At 37.3% G+C, this 19924-nt stretch overlaps 1 protein-coding gene across 4 annotated transcripts in view; it reads left to right on the top strand.

Moving 5' to 3' along the window:
* DYNC2H1 (dynein cytoplasmic 2 heavy chain 1) overlaps positions 1-19924 on the top strand; it is a 393081-nt gene that overhangs the window by 139281 nt on the left and 233876 nt on the right. For all 4 annotated transcript variants that reach the window (XM_086338264.1, XM_086338263.1, XM_086338267.1 and 1 more), the window contains 6 exons: positions 8198-8311; positions 8905-9065; positions 10007-10130; positions 10937-11058; positions 15191-15277; positions 18111-18237. In XM_086338264.1, coding sequence (XP_086194390.1) covers positions 8198-8311; positions 8905-9065; positions 10007-10130; positions 10937-11058; positions 15191-15277; positions 18111-18237 — 735 coding nt within the window. The remainder of the gene's footprint in view (positions 1-8197; positions 8312-8904; positions 9066-10006; positions 10131-10936; positions 11059-15190; positions 15278-18110; positions 18238-19924) is intronic.

Here is a 19924-nt window from a genome sequence, read left to right as displayed (position 1 = left end):
AGGGTATGGTAACCAGTATTCGCCAACATGCTCCAGTATTCTTGCCTGGAGAACCCTCCTGACAGAGAAGCCTGGCAGGCCACAGTTTACAGTGTTGCAGAGTTGGACAGGACCCAAGTGACCCTGTGTGCATAGACGCAAGAATTTTTTTTGCCCGTGGCAGCTCTGCCCTAGTGAGGGTTGAACGTGAAGTTGGCACAGCTGCTTGGTTTGTGGGGACCCTGGCAGCACCAAGTGTGCAGGGACATGGGCTGCCTCAGCTGCAGGAGTTATGGCCCTGTCAGAGTCTTTTTTCATGCCTCTTGTAGCTGAAGATCAGAAGGCCTCTTTGGCCAGTCTTTCTCCATAGCTTTGCCTATTCAGGCACTTAGAGGGCTCCCTTGCCTGGGGTCCTTCTCTGTTTTTCAGGGCGTCAAGCACATAGAGGGCCCCCCTTGGCTAGGGTACTGCTCTGTAGATTGACGGGTCAGGCACTTAAAGGAGCACTTAGTTCAGGCCATCAGGCGATTGATGGGCCAGCCTCTGTATTGTTCAGCTGCTGATGCTGGTGTGTGGGGGGAGAGAGGCTATGATGATGGCTTCACCCCCTACGCATGACTCAGCAGTATCACCTTGCTTCCGTGGCTGCCTGGCTTTCCTCCACAGTCTCCTCCCTCACATCCCCTGGATCCGTCTCTCTACAGTCAACAGCAGCCCTCACCCTGGGATTGCTCCACAATCCCTAAACTCCAGCTCCCAGCTGCTGCGCCTTCTAGGGGACCTGCATTCCTGTCCAGAGTGTGTATGGCTGTGGCAAGGACTGTCTGATTCTCATTCCATTTAGGCTGCCACAGATCAGCTGTTTCACTCTCAGCCTTAAATGTTTCTCCTCTAACCCAGACAGTTGTCCCGACGTGGGGATCAGACCCCTGCTTCAGTCCCCCCACTTGCTGAGGGCATGTCCAGTCCTACTAACACTCCTGTTTTTCGCCCTAGTTCCTTCATCCTACTGAGTTCTGTGTGGTTCTATATATTCTTTTCCGCTGGTCAGGTACTCCTGTCTGCTCTCAGCCTGTGTTCTGCATGCACTTCTGTGTCTGAAGGTGTGTTCCTGATGTATCCATGGAGAGAGATATACTCCACGTCCACCTATTTCTCTGCCATCTTGTTCTCCCTTGCCAGGGTATTCTTTCACATTTGCCTACCTTTTCTGTATGCTTCTGCCCATTACCTTGTTTTTTGGTACTGATTACTTACTCACTACCACTAAGTCCATAATTTTTTGTCCTTCAACCCTATTCCTCCTCTGAGCTTCAGACTCAGATCATCAATAATCTGTTAGATACATCTTCTTGAAAGTCCTATAAGCCTTACAACTCAAAACAGGTTCAAAACTAATTATTTCCTTTCCTGTATTCCTTTTTTTTAGTTATGGCACTACAATATAGCTAATTGTTCAAAACAGAATTTATAAATTGTGTTAGACTTCTGCTCCCTGATAGCTCAGCTGGTAAAGAATCTGCCTGCAATGAGGGAGACCTGGGTTCAATCCCTGGGTTGGGAAAATCCCCTGGAGAAGGGAAAGGCTACCCACTCCAGTATTCTGGCCTGGAGAATTCCGTGGACTGTATAGTCTATGGGGTCGCAAAGAGTCGGACACGACTGAGCGAATTTCACTCGCTCACTCACTCTGTTCCCTTAATCCATGCATCTAAAGAATCCTTAAATTCTGTTAGTTTTACATCCACGATTGTGTCTTAAATATGTTTCACCATGTCCATGTGGGTGATGTTAACCTTCAGTTCAGTTCAGTCACTCACTTGTGTCCGACTCTTTGTGACCCCATGAATCGCAGCACACCAGGCCTCCCTGTCCATCACCAACTCCCGGAGTTCACTCAGACTCACGTCCATTGAGTCAGTGATGCCATCCAGCCATCTCATCCTCTGTCGTCCCCTTCTCCTCCTGCCCCCAGTCCCTCCCAGCATCGTCTTCTCCAATGAGTCAACTCTTTGCATGAGGTGGCCAAAGTACTGGAGTTTCAGCTTTAGCATCATTGCTTCCAAAGAAATCCCAGGGCTGATCTCCTTCAGAATGGACTGGTTGGATCTCCTTGCAGTCCAAGGGACTCTCAAGAGTCTTCTCCAACGCCACAGTTCAAAAGCATCAATTCTTCGGCACTCACCCTTCTTCACAGTCCAACTCTCACATCCATACATGACCACTGGAAAAACCATAGCCTTGACTAGACGGACCTTTGTTGGCAAAGAAATGTCTCTGCTTTTGAATATGCTATCTAGGTTGGTCATAACTTTCCTTCCAAGGAGTAAGTGTCTTTTACTTTCATGGCTGCAGTCACCATCTGCAGTGATTTTGGAGCCCAAAAAAATGAAGTCTGACACTGTTTCCCCATCTATTTCCCGTGAAGTGATGGGACCGGATGCCATGATCCTCATTTTCTGAATGTTGAGCTTTAAGCCAACTTTTTCACTCTCCTCTTTCACCTTCATCAAGAGGCTTTTTAGTTCCTCTTCACTTTCTGCCATAAGGGTGGTGTCATCTGCATATCTGAGGTTATTGATATTTCTCCCGGCAATCTTGATTCCAGCTTATGCTTCTTCCAGCCCAGCATTTCTCACAAGTCTAATGCCTCTTTTATTTAAATTAATTTCAGTGTTTTTTCAGACTGGTGTATATATCTCAATAAAAGTAAATGGCATAGAAGTCTTAAAAGTAACAAAGTTGGAGGGCTTATTATGATACAAAGACTTACTATAAATCTACAGTAGTCAAGGTAGGGTGACACTGGTGTAATGGTAAGCATAGTGATTACTGGAACACTATAAATCCAGAAACAGAGTTACACATACATGGTCAATTAATTTCATACAACAGTATCATTTAAATGTGGAAAGGATGATCCTTTTAACAAATGGTACTGGAATATTTAGATATCCATGAAGAGAGGAAAAAAACCTCAGGTGTATGAAAAATAACTTGACATGAAACATAGACCTAAATGTACAGCATAAAATTATACAACTTCAGAAGAAAATTAGGGAGAAAATGTTTATGATGTTGGGTAAAGCAGGGATTTCTTAGATATGATAACAAAGTAGAAGAGGAAAATAAATGAGAACTTGAACCTCATAGAAATTAAAAAAGAAAATGAAAAGGCATGTCACAGACTAGGAGAAAGTATTGACAGATGTATATTTGATAAAAAAAAAAACTTGTTTCCAACATGTACAGAAATTATTGCAACTCAATACTAATAAAACGAACAATTCAGTTTGCAAATAGGCAAAAGATTTGCACTGGCCTTTCATGAAAACATACTTATATAAAGGGGTCATATGTTTCACAAATATATGAAAAGATACTCAACATCATTAATCAGCAAGGAAATGTGATGCCCTTGTTTTTCGGATGAAAATCTTGTTCTCGACCTTAGCTTTGTGGTCCTCGGCCTGGTAATTCCAAATCTTGAGCTTCTTTGACTTGATTTCTCAGACGAATAACCGTTTTTTCCCTGACTTCTGGTAGTTGGGAAGGGAAGTGGTAATATGACTCCACAAATTGCCTATTTAAAAGTATGTTCTAAATATTCTGTGAAGATTTCCCAAAGCCTCAGCTGTTTTATAGTTTTCCTCAGCCCCCTGTAGCATTCTTCCTGAAGACCTGTGGCTTGCTTCCTTCTCTGCCTGGTCTCAGTTGCTGTCCTGAGCTCCTTCTTTACCATCTTGGTCTACTGCCTCATGTCTGGAGCCTGGCCCCAGAAGCTTCTGGAGAAAGGGTACATGGAAGATAAGTTTTGAGATCTTGCGTATATGAACGTTCTGCTGTGTTCTTGGTTGGTTGGTTGTGTGCTAGGAATAGTATTCTAGGGTGGAATATTTATGTTTTGTTTAGGTTTTGAGGGCATTGTTCAGTTTTCTCCTAGCTTCCATTGTTGGTGATTAAAACACTATTTTAATTTCTGATCTGTGTTTGGATAACCTGTTTTTTTTTTTTTTTTTTTCCTTCAGAGTTTTTCAGTTCTTGGTTTTCATTGTTCTAAAGTTACAGTGATTTGCCTTGGTTTAGGTTTATTTTCATCCACTGTGTCCAGTATGAGTTCTTACTACCTAACAATTTGCCTCCTTCAGTTCTGGGAAATTTCCTTAAATTATTTTATTGATAATTCCTTTTCCTTTATTTCTCTGTTCTTGGTTATTAGAATTCTTATTTGGGCTTTGGGCTTACTAGTCTGGTTCTCTAACTTTCTTATATTTTTTCACTTTATATTTGTTCTGCTTTCTTTAAAATTTCTTAAAGTTTATCTTTTAACCCTCCTATTCAGTTTTTCATCTTTATTATATTGTTTCTCAGGAGATGTAAAACAATCTCTAGATGTTTCCCTTTGGCAGTAGTGCCCCTTGTGGTTTCATTGTTGCAGCACCTGCAACTAGCCCTCAGGGTCAATTTCATGAAGGTGTCTTTTTCTTGAACATGTCTTATTATTATTTTTTCTTACATGATTGCTTTATACTTAGTTAAAGAATAATTCTTATGCACCAAAGCTGTATGAGCATGGAAAGGAAGTTTATTGTCTGTGAACTTCACAAGAGGATGATCTGGGCTGAACTGATGGCATAAGCAAAAAGTTTTCACCCGGCATGTCAAAATTAATTTGTTGGCAGATGGAAAATCTTCAGAAGCAATAGTATTTTTAGATAACTGATGATTATGTTCACATTCAGTGTTTACAATATACATTTATGGACTACCTGGCCTGGAAGTAACAGATCAGAAAATCAATTTAATTTTTATACTGTAAAACTTTAGCATATTTTTTTTTCTCAAGGAATTTTAGAAACAAAGTAATATAAACACTTATCTGAAGCAGCTAGTCATTTTTATTGTAAAAATATATATTGTTTTTTTCCTTTCAGGAAGTTGAAAGCTTTGTTTCATATTCTTCTAACTTCTGTTGTTGCAATTGGAACACTTTTGGATTACTTAACCTTTAACTAGTAATTTGAAAAACAGTAAAAACTCCATAAAGCATAATATCATTGATAGCTGTATATTAACAAAGGAAAATACTCAGTACTCTGTGGGCCTGTGTACTTCCAAACTAGTGAATATTGTTAAGATACATTGTGTGCTGTGCTACTCTTTTCTCTGGGCTGTTCTGGGAAGAGAGGTTCTAAGACTGTGGCTAACTAGATTACCTAGGTTAGACCTAGAAAAATAACTCGGCATTTTGTATTATAAGTTAGTAATGATAAATATATGACATTTCCGTTTGTTATTTTATTATTTTATACATAACATTTATTTTATTTATTGTATTTTATTTATTTTTATTTATACGTACATACATTTATTTTATACATACATACATGTTCAAGCTGGTTTTAGAAAAGGCAGAGGAACCAGAGATCAAATTGCCAGTATCCCCTGGATCATCGAAAAAGCAAGAGAGTTCCAGAAGACATCTATTTCTGCTTTATTGACTGTGCCAAAGCCTTTGACTGTGTGGATCACAATAAACTGTGGACAGTTCTGAAAGAGATGGGAATACCAGACCACTTGACCTGCCTCCTGAGAAATCTGTATGAAGGTCAAGAAGCAACAGTTAGAACTGGACATAGAACAACAGACTGGTTCCAAATAGGAAAAGGAGTATGTCAAGGCTGTATATTGTCACCCTGCTTATTTAACTTATATGCAGAGTACATCATGAGAAATGCTGGGCTGGAAGAAGCATAAGCTGGAATCAAGATTGCCGGGAGAAATATCAATAACCTCAGATATGCAGATGACACCACCCTTATGGCAGAAAGTGAAGAAGAACTAAAGAGCCTCTTGATGAAAGTGAAAGAGGAGAGTGAAAAAGTTGGCTTAAAGCTCAACATTCAGAAAACGAAGATCATGGCATCTGGTCCCGTCACTTCAAGGCAAATAGTTGGGGAAACAATGGAACAGTGAGATACTTTATTTTTTTGGGCTCCAAAATCACTGCAGATGTTGATTGCAGCCATGAAATTAAAATATGCTTATTTTAGCATATTATAGCATATTCAAAAGCAGAGACATTCCTTTGCCAACAAAGGTCCGTCTAGTCAAGGCTATGATTTTTCCAGGTGCCATGTATGGATGTGAGAGTTAGATTATAAAGAAACCTGAGGGCTGAAGAATTGATGCTTTTGACCTGTGGTGTTGGAGAAGACTCTTGAGAGTCCCTTGGCCTGCAAGGAGATCCAACCAGTCCATCCTAAAGGAGATCAGTCCTGGGTGTTCATTGGAAGGACTGATGTTGAAGCTGAAACCCCGGTACTTTGGCCACCTCATGCGAAGAGCTGACTCATTGGAAAAGACCCTGATGCTAGGAGGGATTGGGGGCAGGAGGAGACAGGGACGACAGGGGATGAGATGGTTGGATGGCATCACTGACTCAATGGACATGGGTTTGGGTGGACTGTGGGAGTTGGTGATGGACAGCGAGGCCTGGTGTGCTGCTATTCATGGATTCACAAAAAGTTGGACACGACTGAGAGACTGAACTGAACTTAACTGATGGCATAGAGAGACAAATACCAAAATGTGCAACTGTTTTTTTTCTTGATTTTAAGTTTTTTGACAGCAGAAAGCCTTTTGTATTGGGATGTAGTCGGTTAACAATGTTGTGGTAGTTTCAGGTGAACAGCAAAGGTACTGGGCCATACATATACATGTGTTCATTCTCCCATCCAGGCTGGCATTGAGCAGTGTTGCATGTGCTTACAAAGGGTCCTTTTGGGTTTCCATTTTAAATATAGCAGTGTATCATGATCTTTCCAAAGTCCCTATCTGTCCCTGCCCCCCTCATCCATAAGTTCACCAAACTGTGTGACTTTCAGAGCCTGCTACTCTAGGTTTGTGACCTAGAGAAAGAAGACACATATTAAATGCTATTCATATTAAATATGTATAATAATATAATAATATGTACATATTAAAGTACATATTCAGAATAGCTGTAACTTTCAATTGGAAAAGTAGGTTAATAAAACGTGAAGCACATGAGTAGGGCCTTTAGGGAATATTTTGATACTGTGGAGTTTGAGAAAAGAACTTTCCCCTTTGAGGACTCCTGGCAGAGATACACAGGTAGAAACATTTGTGGAATATAGAAAATTTTAATTGAGTTCATGTGTCAGGTTCCTGAGAGATATGGTAATAGGTCGCAAGGCATTAGTTTTGTTGTTGTTGCCAGCTTAAACTGCAAATTTGTTTCTTTCAATTCAGGTAGAGAGAGAGGGAGGGGACTCTGGTCTCTTTTTGATTTAATTGAAATATAATTGACTCACACCCCTTTATTAGTTTCAAGTGTACAAGATAATGATTCTGTTTATGTATGTAATGTGATGTATTTGTCACAATATGTGTAGAAAGGACACCAAACATTAGTCTTAAAACTCCTTGAATGATTATAATATGGTTGAGAATTTCTGTTATTAGAACTTTTGGAAGGTTTCTTGAAAAATTTCCTCCTTGGTTTTTTGATAGTGTATATCAAACGTTTATATACAACATTTGATAGTAACGTTCATAATGTTAAAACATGTTTATATATGTAGGACTCTTGATTTTTGAATTCATGACTAAAAACATCATGTGTTATTAATATATCATTGTGCTTTTTGAATATTAACTAATTTTTGTTCATATATTGGCATATTATTGTATAATAATTTCAATTAATTTTTGTCTAAAATATAGAAACAAAATCTTAGAATACTATAGCTTGTCTCTAAGAATTATCACTATTCCACTGTTAGAGAAGACTTCTATTTTTAGTTCTCTTGTTTATGAAATGAGCATAATAGTATTTCTCTGGGGTTGTTGCAAGTGTTAAATGTATATTATTATGATCATTTTCTAAATTACGCATTTCTGACAGTTTGATTTTTATATAGTAAACATTTATTGCTTTGCTATTCAGAAAAATTAAAGCATATTTCCTAATAGAAATATAGAGTAAATTATAAATCACTATAAATTATATAAATTACTATAAATTATAATTATAAATTATAGCATCAGTTTCCTAAGGCATGTTAGAAACTCTCATGTCAATTAATATTAGAAAAGCATTTAATAGTGCTTTTAAAATAGCATTTTTGGTATTATGCTTTTAAATGTTGAGTACATTAAAATCAGTTGGAATACTGCTTTAATATTCCTGTAGGATGCTAGTGAGCAAAAGACAGAACTTGAAAGACTGAAGCACAGAATAGCAGAAGAAGTCATTAAAATTGAAGAAAGGAAGAACAAAATTGATGATGAATTAAAAGAAGTACAGGTAAGATAAAAGTAGCAAAGACTGTAAGAGCCATTTTTAGTTTTGATTTTCAACTTTACATTGGAGTTTAAACATTTTTTTCATAAGTTATTTCCTAATAGTATTACCAGTGTGGCTTTCACTTAATAGTGTTTATAAAAGAGAAACAGGAAGGAAAGTCTGCTAGGAGAAGTAACCAAATTAGCCGATGGTTGTTAAAAATAATCTTTGTTTTCCATGAATCATATTGTTTACACTGTAGAAGTAAATATTTTGCAGATAAATTAAGACAAAGTCTTAGGCTTTTTTTCTTGAGACTTGATTAAATACACAAGCAAGTATTAGAAAAGAAAGGACCTCTTGAAAATGGCAGATTGTCTCAACACAGATTAGATTTTCCAAATTAGACTGTGGCTGTTATGGTGCCAGAAACTCTAGCTTTCCCCACTTGAACATTTTGTACTTTGTGTGTTTTAGAGCATTTTTATATTGGAAGACAAAGGGTATTAATAACTGGTTATTTTAAATAAAATGGCAATATTAGATAATTTGTAAAGAGTTAGTATATTTCCATATATATTTTTGAATGTATAAATACCCTTTTTGTCTTCTAGCCTCTAGTCAATGAAGCTAAACTAGCAGTTGGAAACATTAAGCCAGAATCTCTTTCAGAAATCCGTTCCCTGCGTATGCCTCCTGATGTAATCAGAGACATTCTTGAAGGTGTTTTGAGATTAATGGGTATCTTTGACACATCTTGGGTGAGCATGAAAAGGTAAGTTTTTGAATTTGTGAAAAATGTTACTTTATGCGTAAATTATACATTCTTTCAGATTTTTATTATGTCTTATATTGTTTCTCAAACTGAACTTCATCTAAGTACGGGATTACACACTTTCCCCTAATATTTCAGGATGGTCTATGTAATCATATTTCAAGAACTATATTTTTCTTCCACTATAAGTGATTGTTAAAAGTGTCAAAGGAGAAGATGAATGCCTTCAAGTGTTTAAGAACATCTTAATAAACATAAATATTGATTTAGTCCTTACTTGGTACAGAGTAATGTATTTACTGTGGTGTACTGATGAAGAAAATATAGTCACTGTTCTCAAAGAGTTTTTCACTCTTGGCAGAGGCAGAGAGACACAGAGAGCAAGTGAGAGCCCCATGAAAATATAAAAGGGATGTAAACCAGAGGAGAAAAGGCTGACTGTTAACTCAGTATATAATGTGGAGCTTTAGATTTCACAGTATAGCAATGGCATTATAGTTTGTGCTGGTATTCATTCTGATAGTAGAGTTCTTTTTCAGTCTGAAATGGGGGAGGAGATTTAAATTGAGAGAGCACGTAAAATATCTTTCTTATAAAGGAGTCAGAATATTTTCTTGCATATCCTATAATGTATTAATTACTCAGGAGTTCACATAAAGGGATGTGGATGGAGTTCAGTGTTATAATTCCTTCATTGTATTGCTTCAGTGTATTCACAGAACCTTAGAAAAACTGTTGTGCATCTTTCTGGAGCTCCTTGTCTATAAAAACCGATGAAATAATGTTACTTTAGAAACTTAAGTACTTTAAAATTACTCTGTTCTGTGGTTAACTAATAGATTGAAAGTATTGTATATACCACTCTGTTAAATTGATATTTTTGTTAAAAATAGCAAACTATATTTAGCCTCATTTGAATTAATAATATGCTTTATTTCTAGCTTCCTTGCAAAGAGAGGGGTGCGAGAAGACATAGCAACCTTTGATGCACGAAATATTCCAAAGGAAATAAGAGAGAGTGTTGAAGAACTTCTTTTTAAAAATAAAGGATCTTTTGATCCAAAGGTAATTTTAACAGATACCTTAAATTCCATTTCCATACTCTTGTTATATTCTTGTCAAAATGTGATGGTTTACATTATTTGTTTTTTAGTTTATTTAAAAAAGTAAAAGTTTTTTATAATAAGTTGTAGCTGTTATAGCTGGGAAGTATTTGCCAGAAGAATTGGGTAAACTAGAATCTAGAGGGTTGGAGACAGGTTTATTATCTCAGGTGGTGTTTGAGTCTTACGATCTGCTCTCATCGGTAAGTTCCTAAACAGTCATAACTTCCAATTTGCCTGTATGCTTTTATTTCTTCTTGTATATTAGTCATATAATAACACATCTCTCTGTTGGAATGCTTATATCTAATTCAGGAAACAGTTTAAATTTCATGATTCTTGTCTTTTTTAAATCTTTTATTCAAAACGTTATGTACTTCTTGATGCCGATAGCAGTTGTTTCAGCAGTGGTTTTATCTAATAAAGATCAATTCTTTGTATTGAAGAGAAAGAAATGGAGCTTGAAGATTGTTGTGGATGGCACATGTATTCATTACAAATGTGGCTAATAATTATTTATGTCAATAGAATGATAGAGTTGTATTAAAGATTGTATGTGGTTCAAAAAGATTTGTTCTTAAGGAAAAATAGTTTATATATTTTTTACTTAATCAAAACAGCAATTCACTTTATTTTTGCTGTAAACCCAAAACTTCATTATTTGGGTTAAATTATTAAACAGATGCTTAAAGAAAATACACTGGAATTAACCTTACCTTTATTTCAAGTGAAGTTAGGATGTGGGATAATCTCTGATGTGTTTTTCAGAATGCTAAGCGTGCCAGTACTGCAGCTGCTCCCTTAGCTGCCTGGGTTAAAGCCAATGTCCAGTACTCCCATGTCTTGGAACGAATTCAGCCTTTGGAAACGGAACAGGCAGGATTAGAATCGTAAGTTAAATATAAAATATAAACAACCCTAACCTTCATTTTCATCAATTGATGACATATTATTAGGATTTATTTATTGTCTGTATCTAAAAAGGCAGCTGACAACACTGAGTCATTTAAATACAAATTAAGAATGTAGATCCAGATAATGGAGTGGAGAATGTAGAGTTCACCTCATCTAAACCACAGACACATCAAAACCACATCTCCACGTGGAACTATCATCATGGAAAACTAATTAGAAAATGGCAGAAGAGTTAGATAACAAAACTTGCGAGAAAGATCTGTACATAATTGGGTTGTTGTTTTTCAGTAGCCCAGTCATGTCCCATGCTTTGTGACCGCATGGCCTGCAGTGCTCCAGGCCTCCCTGTCCCTCATTTTCTCCTGAAGTCTCCCCAAGTTCGTATCTGTTGCATCAGCGACACCATCCAGTCATCTCATCCTCTGGCACCCTCTTCTTCTGCCTCAATCTTTCCCAGCGTCAGGGACTTTTCCAGTGAGTTGTCTGTTCACATCAGATGACCAAAATATTGGAGCTTCAACTTCAGCATCAGTCCTTCCAACGAGTATTCAGGGTTGATCTCCCTTAAGATTGACTGGTTTGATCTTCTTGCTGTCCAAGGGACTTTCAGGAGTCTTCTCCAGCACCAGAGTTCAAAGGTATCAATTCTTTGGTGCTCCTCCTTCTTTATGGTCCAGCTCTCACAGCTGTACGTGACCACTGGGAGGACCATAGCCTTGACTCTGCAGACCTTTGTCGGCAGAGTAATGTCTCTGCGTTTCAATACTCTGTCTAGGTTTTTCATCGCAGGAGCTGTGACATCGTCTGATTTCACGGCTGCAGTCACCATCTGCAGTGATGTTAGAGCCCAAGAAGAGGAAATCTGTCACCATTTCCACCTTCTCCCTTTCTATTGCCATGCAATAGAAACATGTAGAAACATGCCACACATGTCCTGTGTGCACAGGACCAGATGCATGTAGGATCATGTAGGATCATGCGTCTGGTCCTGTTACTGCACTGGGGTGTAGCACTATTTACAGATGAGGAGTACATTATTAAAAGACAAACAATCATACATAAAATAGGCAAGCAAACGGTTCTATTATATAGCACAGGACATTTTATTCAATATCATTTAAACTAAAATGGAATATAATTTGCAAAAAATAACTGGATCACTGTGCTATACACCTGAAAGTAACACAGTATTTTAGCTGTATATCACTAGAGACATCACTGTGCTGTACACTTGAAAGGAACACAGTGTTGTTACTGTTTATCATTAGAGAAAAAGGAAAAAAAATGAATAAGTGAAGAGTTAAACAGACCAAAAATATGAAGAAAAAGCAATTAAAAGATGGATAGCAGAATGAACTCATTTTCTTCCTACTATTAAGTTGTTGGATAGATAAAGTGGGAGAATTTCCTTTAGAAAGAGCAAAATTTTGTAAAGGAATACTTTATTTTGTAAAGTTCAGGTACAAAAAGTAAATTCTAGAAATTTCAGTTCAGTTCAGTCACTCAGTAGTGTCCCACTCTTTGCAACCCCATGGACTGCAGCATACCAGGCTGCCTGTCCATCACCAACTCCCGGAGCTTACTCAAACTCATGTCTGTTGAGGAGGTGATGCCACTCAACCATCTCATCCTCTGTCATCCCCTTCTCTTCCCACCTTCAGTCTTTCCCAGCATCAGGGTCTTTTCAAATGAGTTAGTTCTTTGCATCAGGTGGCCAAAGTACTGGAGTTTTAGCTTCAGCATCAGTCTTTCCAATGAATATCAGGACTGATTTTCTTTAGAATGGACTGGTTGGATCTCCTTGCAGTCAAAGGGACTCTCAAGAGTCTTCTCCAACACCACAGTTCAAAAGCATCAGTTCTTCAGCCCTCAGCTTTCTTTATGGTCAAATCTCACATCCATACATGACTGCTGGAAAAACTATAATTTGACTAGACGGACTTTTGTTGGCAAAGGAATGTCTCTGCTTTTTAATATGCTGTCTAGGTTTGTCATAGCTTTTCTTCCAAGGAGCAAGCGTCTTTTAATTTCATGGCTGCAATCACCATCTGCAGTGATTTTGGAGCCCAAGAAGATAAAATCTCTCACTTTTTCTATTGTTTCCCATTTATTTGCCATGAAGTGATGAGACCTGATGCCATGATCTTAGCTTTTTGAATGTTGAGTTTTAAGCCAGCTTTTTCACTCTCTTTCACTTTGATCAAGAGGCTCTTAAGTTCTTCTTTACTGTCTGCCATAAGGGTGGTGTCATCTGCATTTCTCAGGTTACTGATATTTCCTCCAGCAATCTTGATTCCAGCTTGTGCTTCATCCAGCCCAGCATTTCACATGATGTACTCTACATATAAGTTAAATAAGCAGGGTGACAATATACAGCCTTGACGTACTCATTTCCCAATTTGGAACCAGTCTGTTGTTCCATGTCCAGTTTTAACTGTTGCTTCTTGACCTGCATATATTTTCTCAGGAGGCTGGTGAGATGATCTGGTATTCCCATCTCTTTAAGCATTTCCACAGCATTTGTTGTGATCCATCCAAAGGCTTTGGCGTATTCAGTAAACCAGAGGTAGTATTTTTTTTCTGGAACTCTCTTGCTTTTTCAGTGATCCAACATATGTTGGCAATTTGATCTGCTTCCTCTAACTTTCTAAATCTAGCTTGAACATCTGGAAGTTCATAGTTCACATACTGTTGAAGCCTGGCTTGGAGAATTTTGAGCATCACTTTGCTAGTGTGTGAGATGAGTGCAATTGTGCAGTAGTCTGAGCATTCTTTGGCATTGCCTTTCTTTGGGATTGGAATGAAAACTGACCTTTTCCAGTCCTGTGGCCACTGCTGAGTTTTCCAAATTTGCTGGCATATTGAGTGCAGCACTTTCACAGCATCATCTTTTAGAATTTGAAATAGCTCAGCTGGAATTCCATTGCCTCCATTAGCTTTGTTTGTAGTGATGCTTCCTAAGGCCCACTTGACTTCATATTCCAGGATGTCTGGCTCTAGGTGAGTGATCACACCATCGTGATTATCTAGGTCATGAAGATCTTTTTTGCATAGTTCTTCTATGTATTCTTGCTACCTCTTCTTAATATCTTCTGCTTCTGTTAGGTCCATACCATTTCTGTCATTTGTTTGCAGGAAATAAAGAGCCCTTCTTTGCATGAAATGTTCCTTTGGTATCTCTAATATTCTTGAAGAGCTTTCTAGAAATTTAGTGCTAATATATCATTTTTCTCTAAGTTTTTGAAAAATTTTTAGCATATATTTTCTAAAATATTATCTGGCAGGTGTGGGAAAAATTTAATGACTTTAGGGGCTTAAACTTTCAATTTGTTACTGAGTTAGTGTTATATTTTATCTCTTTTGTTCTGAATGTGAACTAAGAAGTATGTCATTTTCTGCATTGTTCAATTTTTGGTATTTTCTTTCTTACTCTAGACAAGAAGATATTAGCTGCTTAAATAAGTCTCTTATTTTTCTCAATATAATACATGAAATTTTCATGTCAAATCATACTATTTATATTATTGTGATTAATTATTTTTATAACTTAAATACTATTTTGTGAGTATATTTCCTTTCTTGTATACTATTTGTTATTCTTAATTATTGCCTTTTTTTTTCAGTTGATTTTTTTCTTTTTTGTTTTTGTGTCACATACTTATCCACAGTCTATCAGAAGCTAAAACATATTTGGAATCTGTGTTCATTTTAACATTCTCTTCAGTTCAGTCGGTCAGTCGTGTCCTACTCTTTGCGACCCCATGAATCGCAGGCACGCCAGGCCTCCCTGTCCATCACCAACTTCCGGAGTTCACCCAAACTTACGTGCATCGAGTTGGTGATGCCATCTAGCCATTTTTATCCAGAAATCTGTTTGCACAAGTGTTTTAAAATGTAGATTCCTGGAAGTGATGTGGTTAGGTCAGAGAATACACTTTTAACTTTAGCATTGCTTTTCAAATAAAATTCTAAATGAAAGTATTAAAATTAGTGAATTATTGACAATTTTCATTGTCATTTGTTTACTGCAAGATTATATTTTACAGTGCTGTTCCTGCTTTTTGTTGATAACTAGAGTGACTTCTATGAAATTGAATTGTATTTTAGAAATTTGCAGAAAACTGAAGATAGAAAAAGGAAACTAGAAGAACTTCTTAATTCTGTTGGTCAGAAAGTATCAGAACTCAAAGAAAAGTAAGTTAAGTTTTGAAATATATTTTGAGTATTTGAAAACTTACCACAGTTGATACTTAAGTTTTAAAAAACTGTTATAATTAATATATTAATTTTTTGATTTATCACTTTAAAATGGTGAATGATATAAAATAATAGTGTATTCCTTTTAAAAAGTTTAATGAGAACAAAAATATTATAAGTTTCCATTTGTATAGCTATCACTGTGTATATTTCTAAGCAATGGAAAACTGAGCAGGAAGAAGTGAATGTACTGTGTTAATGCTGGAAGTGTTTACATTTGGTATTCCTACTTCTTTATTAATTGGACCTCAGCATTTTAGACTTCTGTATTGCAGATGATGCTACAGTACTACTTGTTCCATAGTCTGGAATTGTGAATGGTACATGATCGTGTTAAAAATGTTTTATCTTTTTAGTTTTGCTCTTTTTGATATTAAAAATATTCCTTCATGCAAATATACTCAAAGCTAAAAACTGTTTATAAAAGGCATTAATCTTAAAGCCCTAATGTACCTCTTTGTTCCTGTGATTGTTTTTAATATAGGACAAAAAAAACACTGGTATGGGACTTACAAATATGGAAACATTTTCATTTAAGAATTGTAAAGATTGGAAAACTGGAGAACGTGTCATTAACTATAGCATATGTTATCACTTGCTACTTTCTTTAAGTCATGTATTACATTTCCTTTTTTTCTTATGGAAGAAATACACATCACTGTACCAAGAAAAAGTTCCATTAGACTAAAATCTATTAATTTTTTTTTCTATATATAGTCAGGAAACAATCATCTCTATTTACATTTATATATATTTACTTAATATACATAAATTAAAGCTATAGTGAAAGCTATAAATTCAATGTTTTTAATATTCCTGAATGTTTTTGTATTAGACATATAGATATTATATCACATAATTTCCCTCCTGGTATATAATTAGAGTGAAAGTGAAGTCGCTCAGTCGTGTCTGACTCTTTGCGACCCCATGGACTGTAGCCTATCAGGCTCCTCCGTCCACAGGATTTTCCAGGGAAGAGTACTGGAGTGGATTGCGATTGCCTTCTCCAGGGGATCTTCCCGACCCAGGGATCGAACCTGGGTCTCCCACATTGCAGGCAGACGCTTTACCGTCTGAGCCACCAGGGAAGCCCCAATTAATTAGAGCAGGATAAGGAAAATGATATGTTCTTTTCAGTATTACATGCTCAGAATCAGTACTTAATCATACTAAAGTGATTATCAAATATTTATTGAGTAGTTAGCTTATAGTACCAGTGTTTTAACTCCATTTGTTAGCCCTTTGCACGTGTCAGATGTTGTCCTAGGCACTTTACATATACATGTTTTTAGCATCTAGAACAATATTGAGAGGTGGATATTCTTACATAATTTGCGATTAGAACGCTAAAGATTAGAAAGGTTTGCTTAAGTTGAACAAGTAGTAAATGACTAAGCAAGCATTAGATCCTATATTTGTCTGACTCCTTTAAGTTCCTTTTCTTAGTCACTGCATCATATTACTTGTATTTTGGGAGGATTATTATGAAAACCTCCTGAATAATATTATTGAGGACTGTGGATAATATGACTGAGGAACTGGATTTTTAATTTTAATTAATTTAAATTTAGATAGCCACATATGATTGCCATATTGGACAAGTGACTCCTAGAGTCTTATTTCTGGGGGAGGGAAGAACAGGGCACTTAGAGAGGCAATAAAGAATAGAGGGCCTGCAACTTAATAGCACACCCATATGTGAATTTTAGGTCCTCTACTTACTACTGGCAGGACCTGTGCAATAATCTGTTTGGATCCAAGTCTCCATATTTATAAAAAGAGGATTATAGCACTTATTCTGAACTGTTCCTGGAATCAGCACAGTCCTGTGTGTGCTCTTTTATGTATTATTTATCTGTGGCCGGGCTGGGTCTCTGTAGCTATCCGTGGGTATTCTCCAGTTGCAGCCAGCACGGGCTGCTCTCTAGTTGTGATGTGGTTGCGGCCTATGGGCTGTAGAGTGTGTGGACCTCAGCAGTTGTGGTGCACAGGGTTAGTTGCCTCCCAGCATGTGGGGTCTTCCTGGACCAGGGACTGAACCTGTGTCGCCTGCATTGGCAGGCAGATTCTCAACCACTGGGCTGCCGGGGAAGTCCAGTCCTCGGCATTTTGAAGGCACTTATATATTTGTTGAAGGACTAAGTAATTATATGGAATCTGCTATTATATTTAGTAAAATAATAAATTTGTACAAGTATTTTTAAGGAAAATAAAAAGAAGTTTTAAACTTTGGCAGTTGGGCACATAGGGAGAGAATATATCTAATGGGATGAATATTTGATGTGAGTTTTAAAATTTTATTTGTAATTTTGATAGATGTGTATTTGTGGGAGTTAGAATGAGGGGTGAGGTAGGTATAAGGAAGGAGCTGGATCATGGAACAGCCCATTGACAGTCATGGCAGATGAAAGATAGTGCATTGCTTGAGAATATACAATTCTTCTGATGTTGACATCTAGTTTTACTGGACTAAATAAAATCAAATAAAACTGAAAAGACAAATTAGATCAATCTTATGACAGGAACTTTGAATGTCATATTGATGTTTATACATAATATAGCAGGATATCACAACCCTGTGAGAATATTCCCCTTTAAATGTAAGCATTGGTATCATGTCTATTATATTAATGATATTTTATATGCAAATATTATCAATATTATAGTTAATTAAAATTGTAGTATAAAAGTTCACTTTACTACCTAAGCATAATGTATTAAATCTATCTTAAATCTGACTGTCTTTAATTAAATTTTAATGTTTTCATAGATTTCAGAGCAGGACTTCAGAAGCTGCCAAACTTGAAGCTGAAGTAAGCAAAGCACAAGAAACAATTAAAGCTGCAGAAGTCTTAATTAATCAGCTGGATAGAGAACACAGGAGATGGAATGCACAGGTTTGTCTGCGCTCACGCAGTGAAGTGAAAGTCTCTCAGTCCTGCCGCACTCTTTGCGACCCCATGATACAGTCCATGGCCATAAAGAAGCATTGTTTAAGACACAGGAAATCTACGATGTATTTGCTAACAAAAATGAAAAGGAAAAATATCCATTAACTTTTAGTCGGCTTAGGATAAATGATCTAGATTAATGGCCCTGTTGTGAATTAATCTTTAAGCACAATACCTTTATATGGATGGATTTTAGACAAAGCAACCCATTCCTCTTTTAGTTAGGGGAGATCAGTTCAGTTCAGTTACTCAGTCGTGTCTAACTCTGCGAACCCACGGACTGCAGCGCACCAGGCCTCCTTGTCCATTACCAACTCCTGGAGCTTACTCAAACTCACGTCCAACAAGTCAGTGACACATCCAACCATCTCATCCTCTGTCGTCCCCTTCTAAACCCACCTTCAATCTTTGCCAGCATCAGGGTCTTTTCAAATGAGTCAGATCTTCGCATCAGGTGGCCAAAGTATTGGAGTTTCAGCTTCAGCATCAGTCCTTTCCAATGAATATTCAGGGCTGATCTCCTTCAGAATGGACTGGTTGGATCTCCTTGCAGTCCAAGGGACTCTCAAGAGTCTTCTCCAACACCACAGTTCAAAAGCATCAATTTTTTGGCGCTCAGCTTTCTTCACAGTCCAACTTTTACATCTATACATGACCACTGGAAAAACCATAGCCTTGACTAGACGGACCTTTGTTGGCAAAGTAATGACTCTGCTTTTTAATATGCTGTCTAGGTTGGTCATAACTTTTCTTCCAAGGAGTAAGCGTCTTTTAATTTCATGGCTGCAGTCACCATCTGCAGTGATTTTGGAGCCCAGAAAAATAAAGTCTGACACTGTTTCTCCATCTATTTCCCATGAAATGATGGGACCAGATGCCATGATCTTCGTTTTCTGAATGTTGAGCTTTAAGTCAACTTTTTCACTCTCCACTTTCACTTTCATCAAGAGGCTTTTTAGTTCCTCTTCACTTTCTGCCATAAGGGTGGTGTCATCTGCATATCTGATGTTATTGATATTTCTCCCGGCAATCTTGATTTCAGCCTGTGCTTCTTCCAGTCTAGTGTTTCTCATGATGTACTCTGCATATAAGCAGAGTACAAATAAGCAGGGTGACAATATACAGTCTTGACGTACTCCTTTTCCTATTTAGAACCAGTCTGTTGTTCCATGTCCAGTTCTAAGTGTTGCTTCCTGACCTGCATATAGGTTTCTCAAGAGGAAGATCAGGTGGTCTGGTATTCCCATCTCTTTCAGAATTTTACACAGTTTATTGTGATCCGCACAGTCAAAGGCTTTGGCATAGTTAATCAAACAGAAATAGATGTTTTTCTGGAACTCTTCTTGCTTTTTTGATGATCCAGCGGATGTTGGCAATTTGATCTCTGGTTCCTCTGCCTTTTCTGAAACCAGCTTGAACATCTGGAAGTTCACGGTTCATGTATTGCTGAAGCCTGGCTTGGAGAATTTTGAGCATCAGTTTGCTAGTGTATGAGATGAGTGCAATTGTGCAGTAGTCTGAGCATTCTTTGGCATTGTCTTTCTTTGGGATTGGAATGAAAACTGACCTTTTCCAGTCCTGTGGCCACTGCTGAGTTTTCCAAATTTGCTGGCATATTGAGTGCAGCACTTTC

The sequence above is a fragment of the Bos grunniens genome, chromosome 15, assembly GCF_055505025.1.
Source record: "Bos grunniens cultivar Pamir isolate PY7600 chromosome 15, Bosgru_T2T1.0, whole genome shotgun sequence".
NCBI classification, from domain to species: Eukaryota; Metazoa; Chordata; class Mammalia; order Artiodactyla; family Bovidae; genus Bos; species Bos grunniens.
The sequence above is the reverse complement of the archived record's forward strand: the minus strand, read 5'-3'. Positions and strand labels throughout refer to the sequence as shown.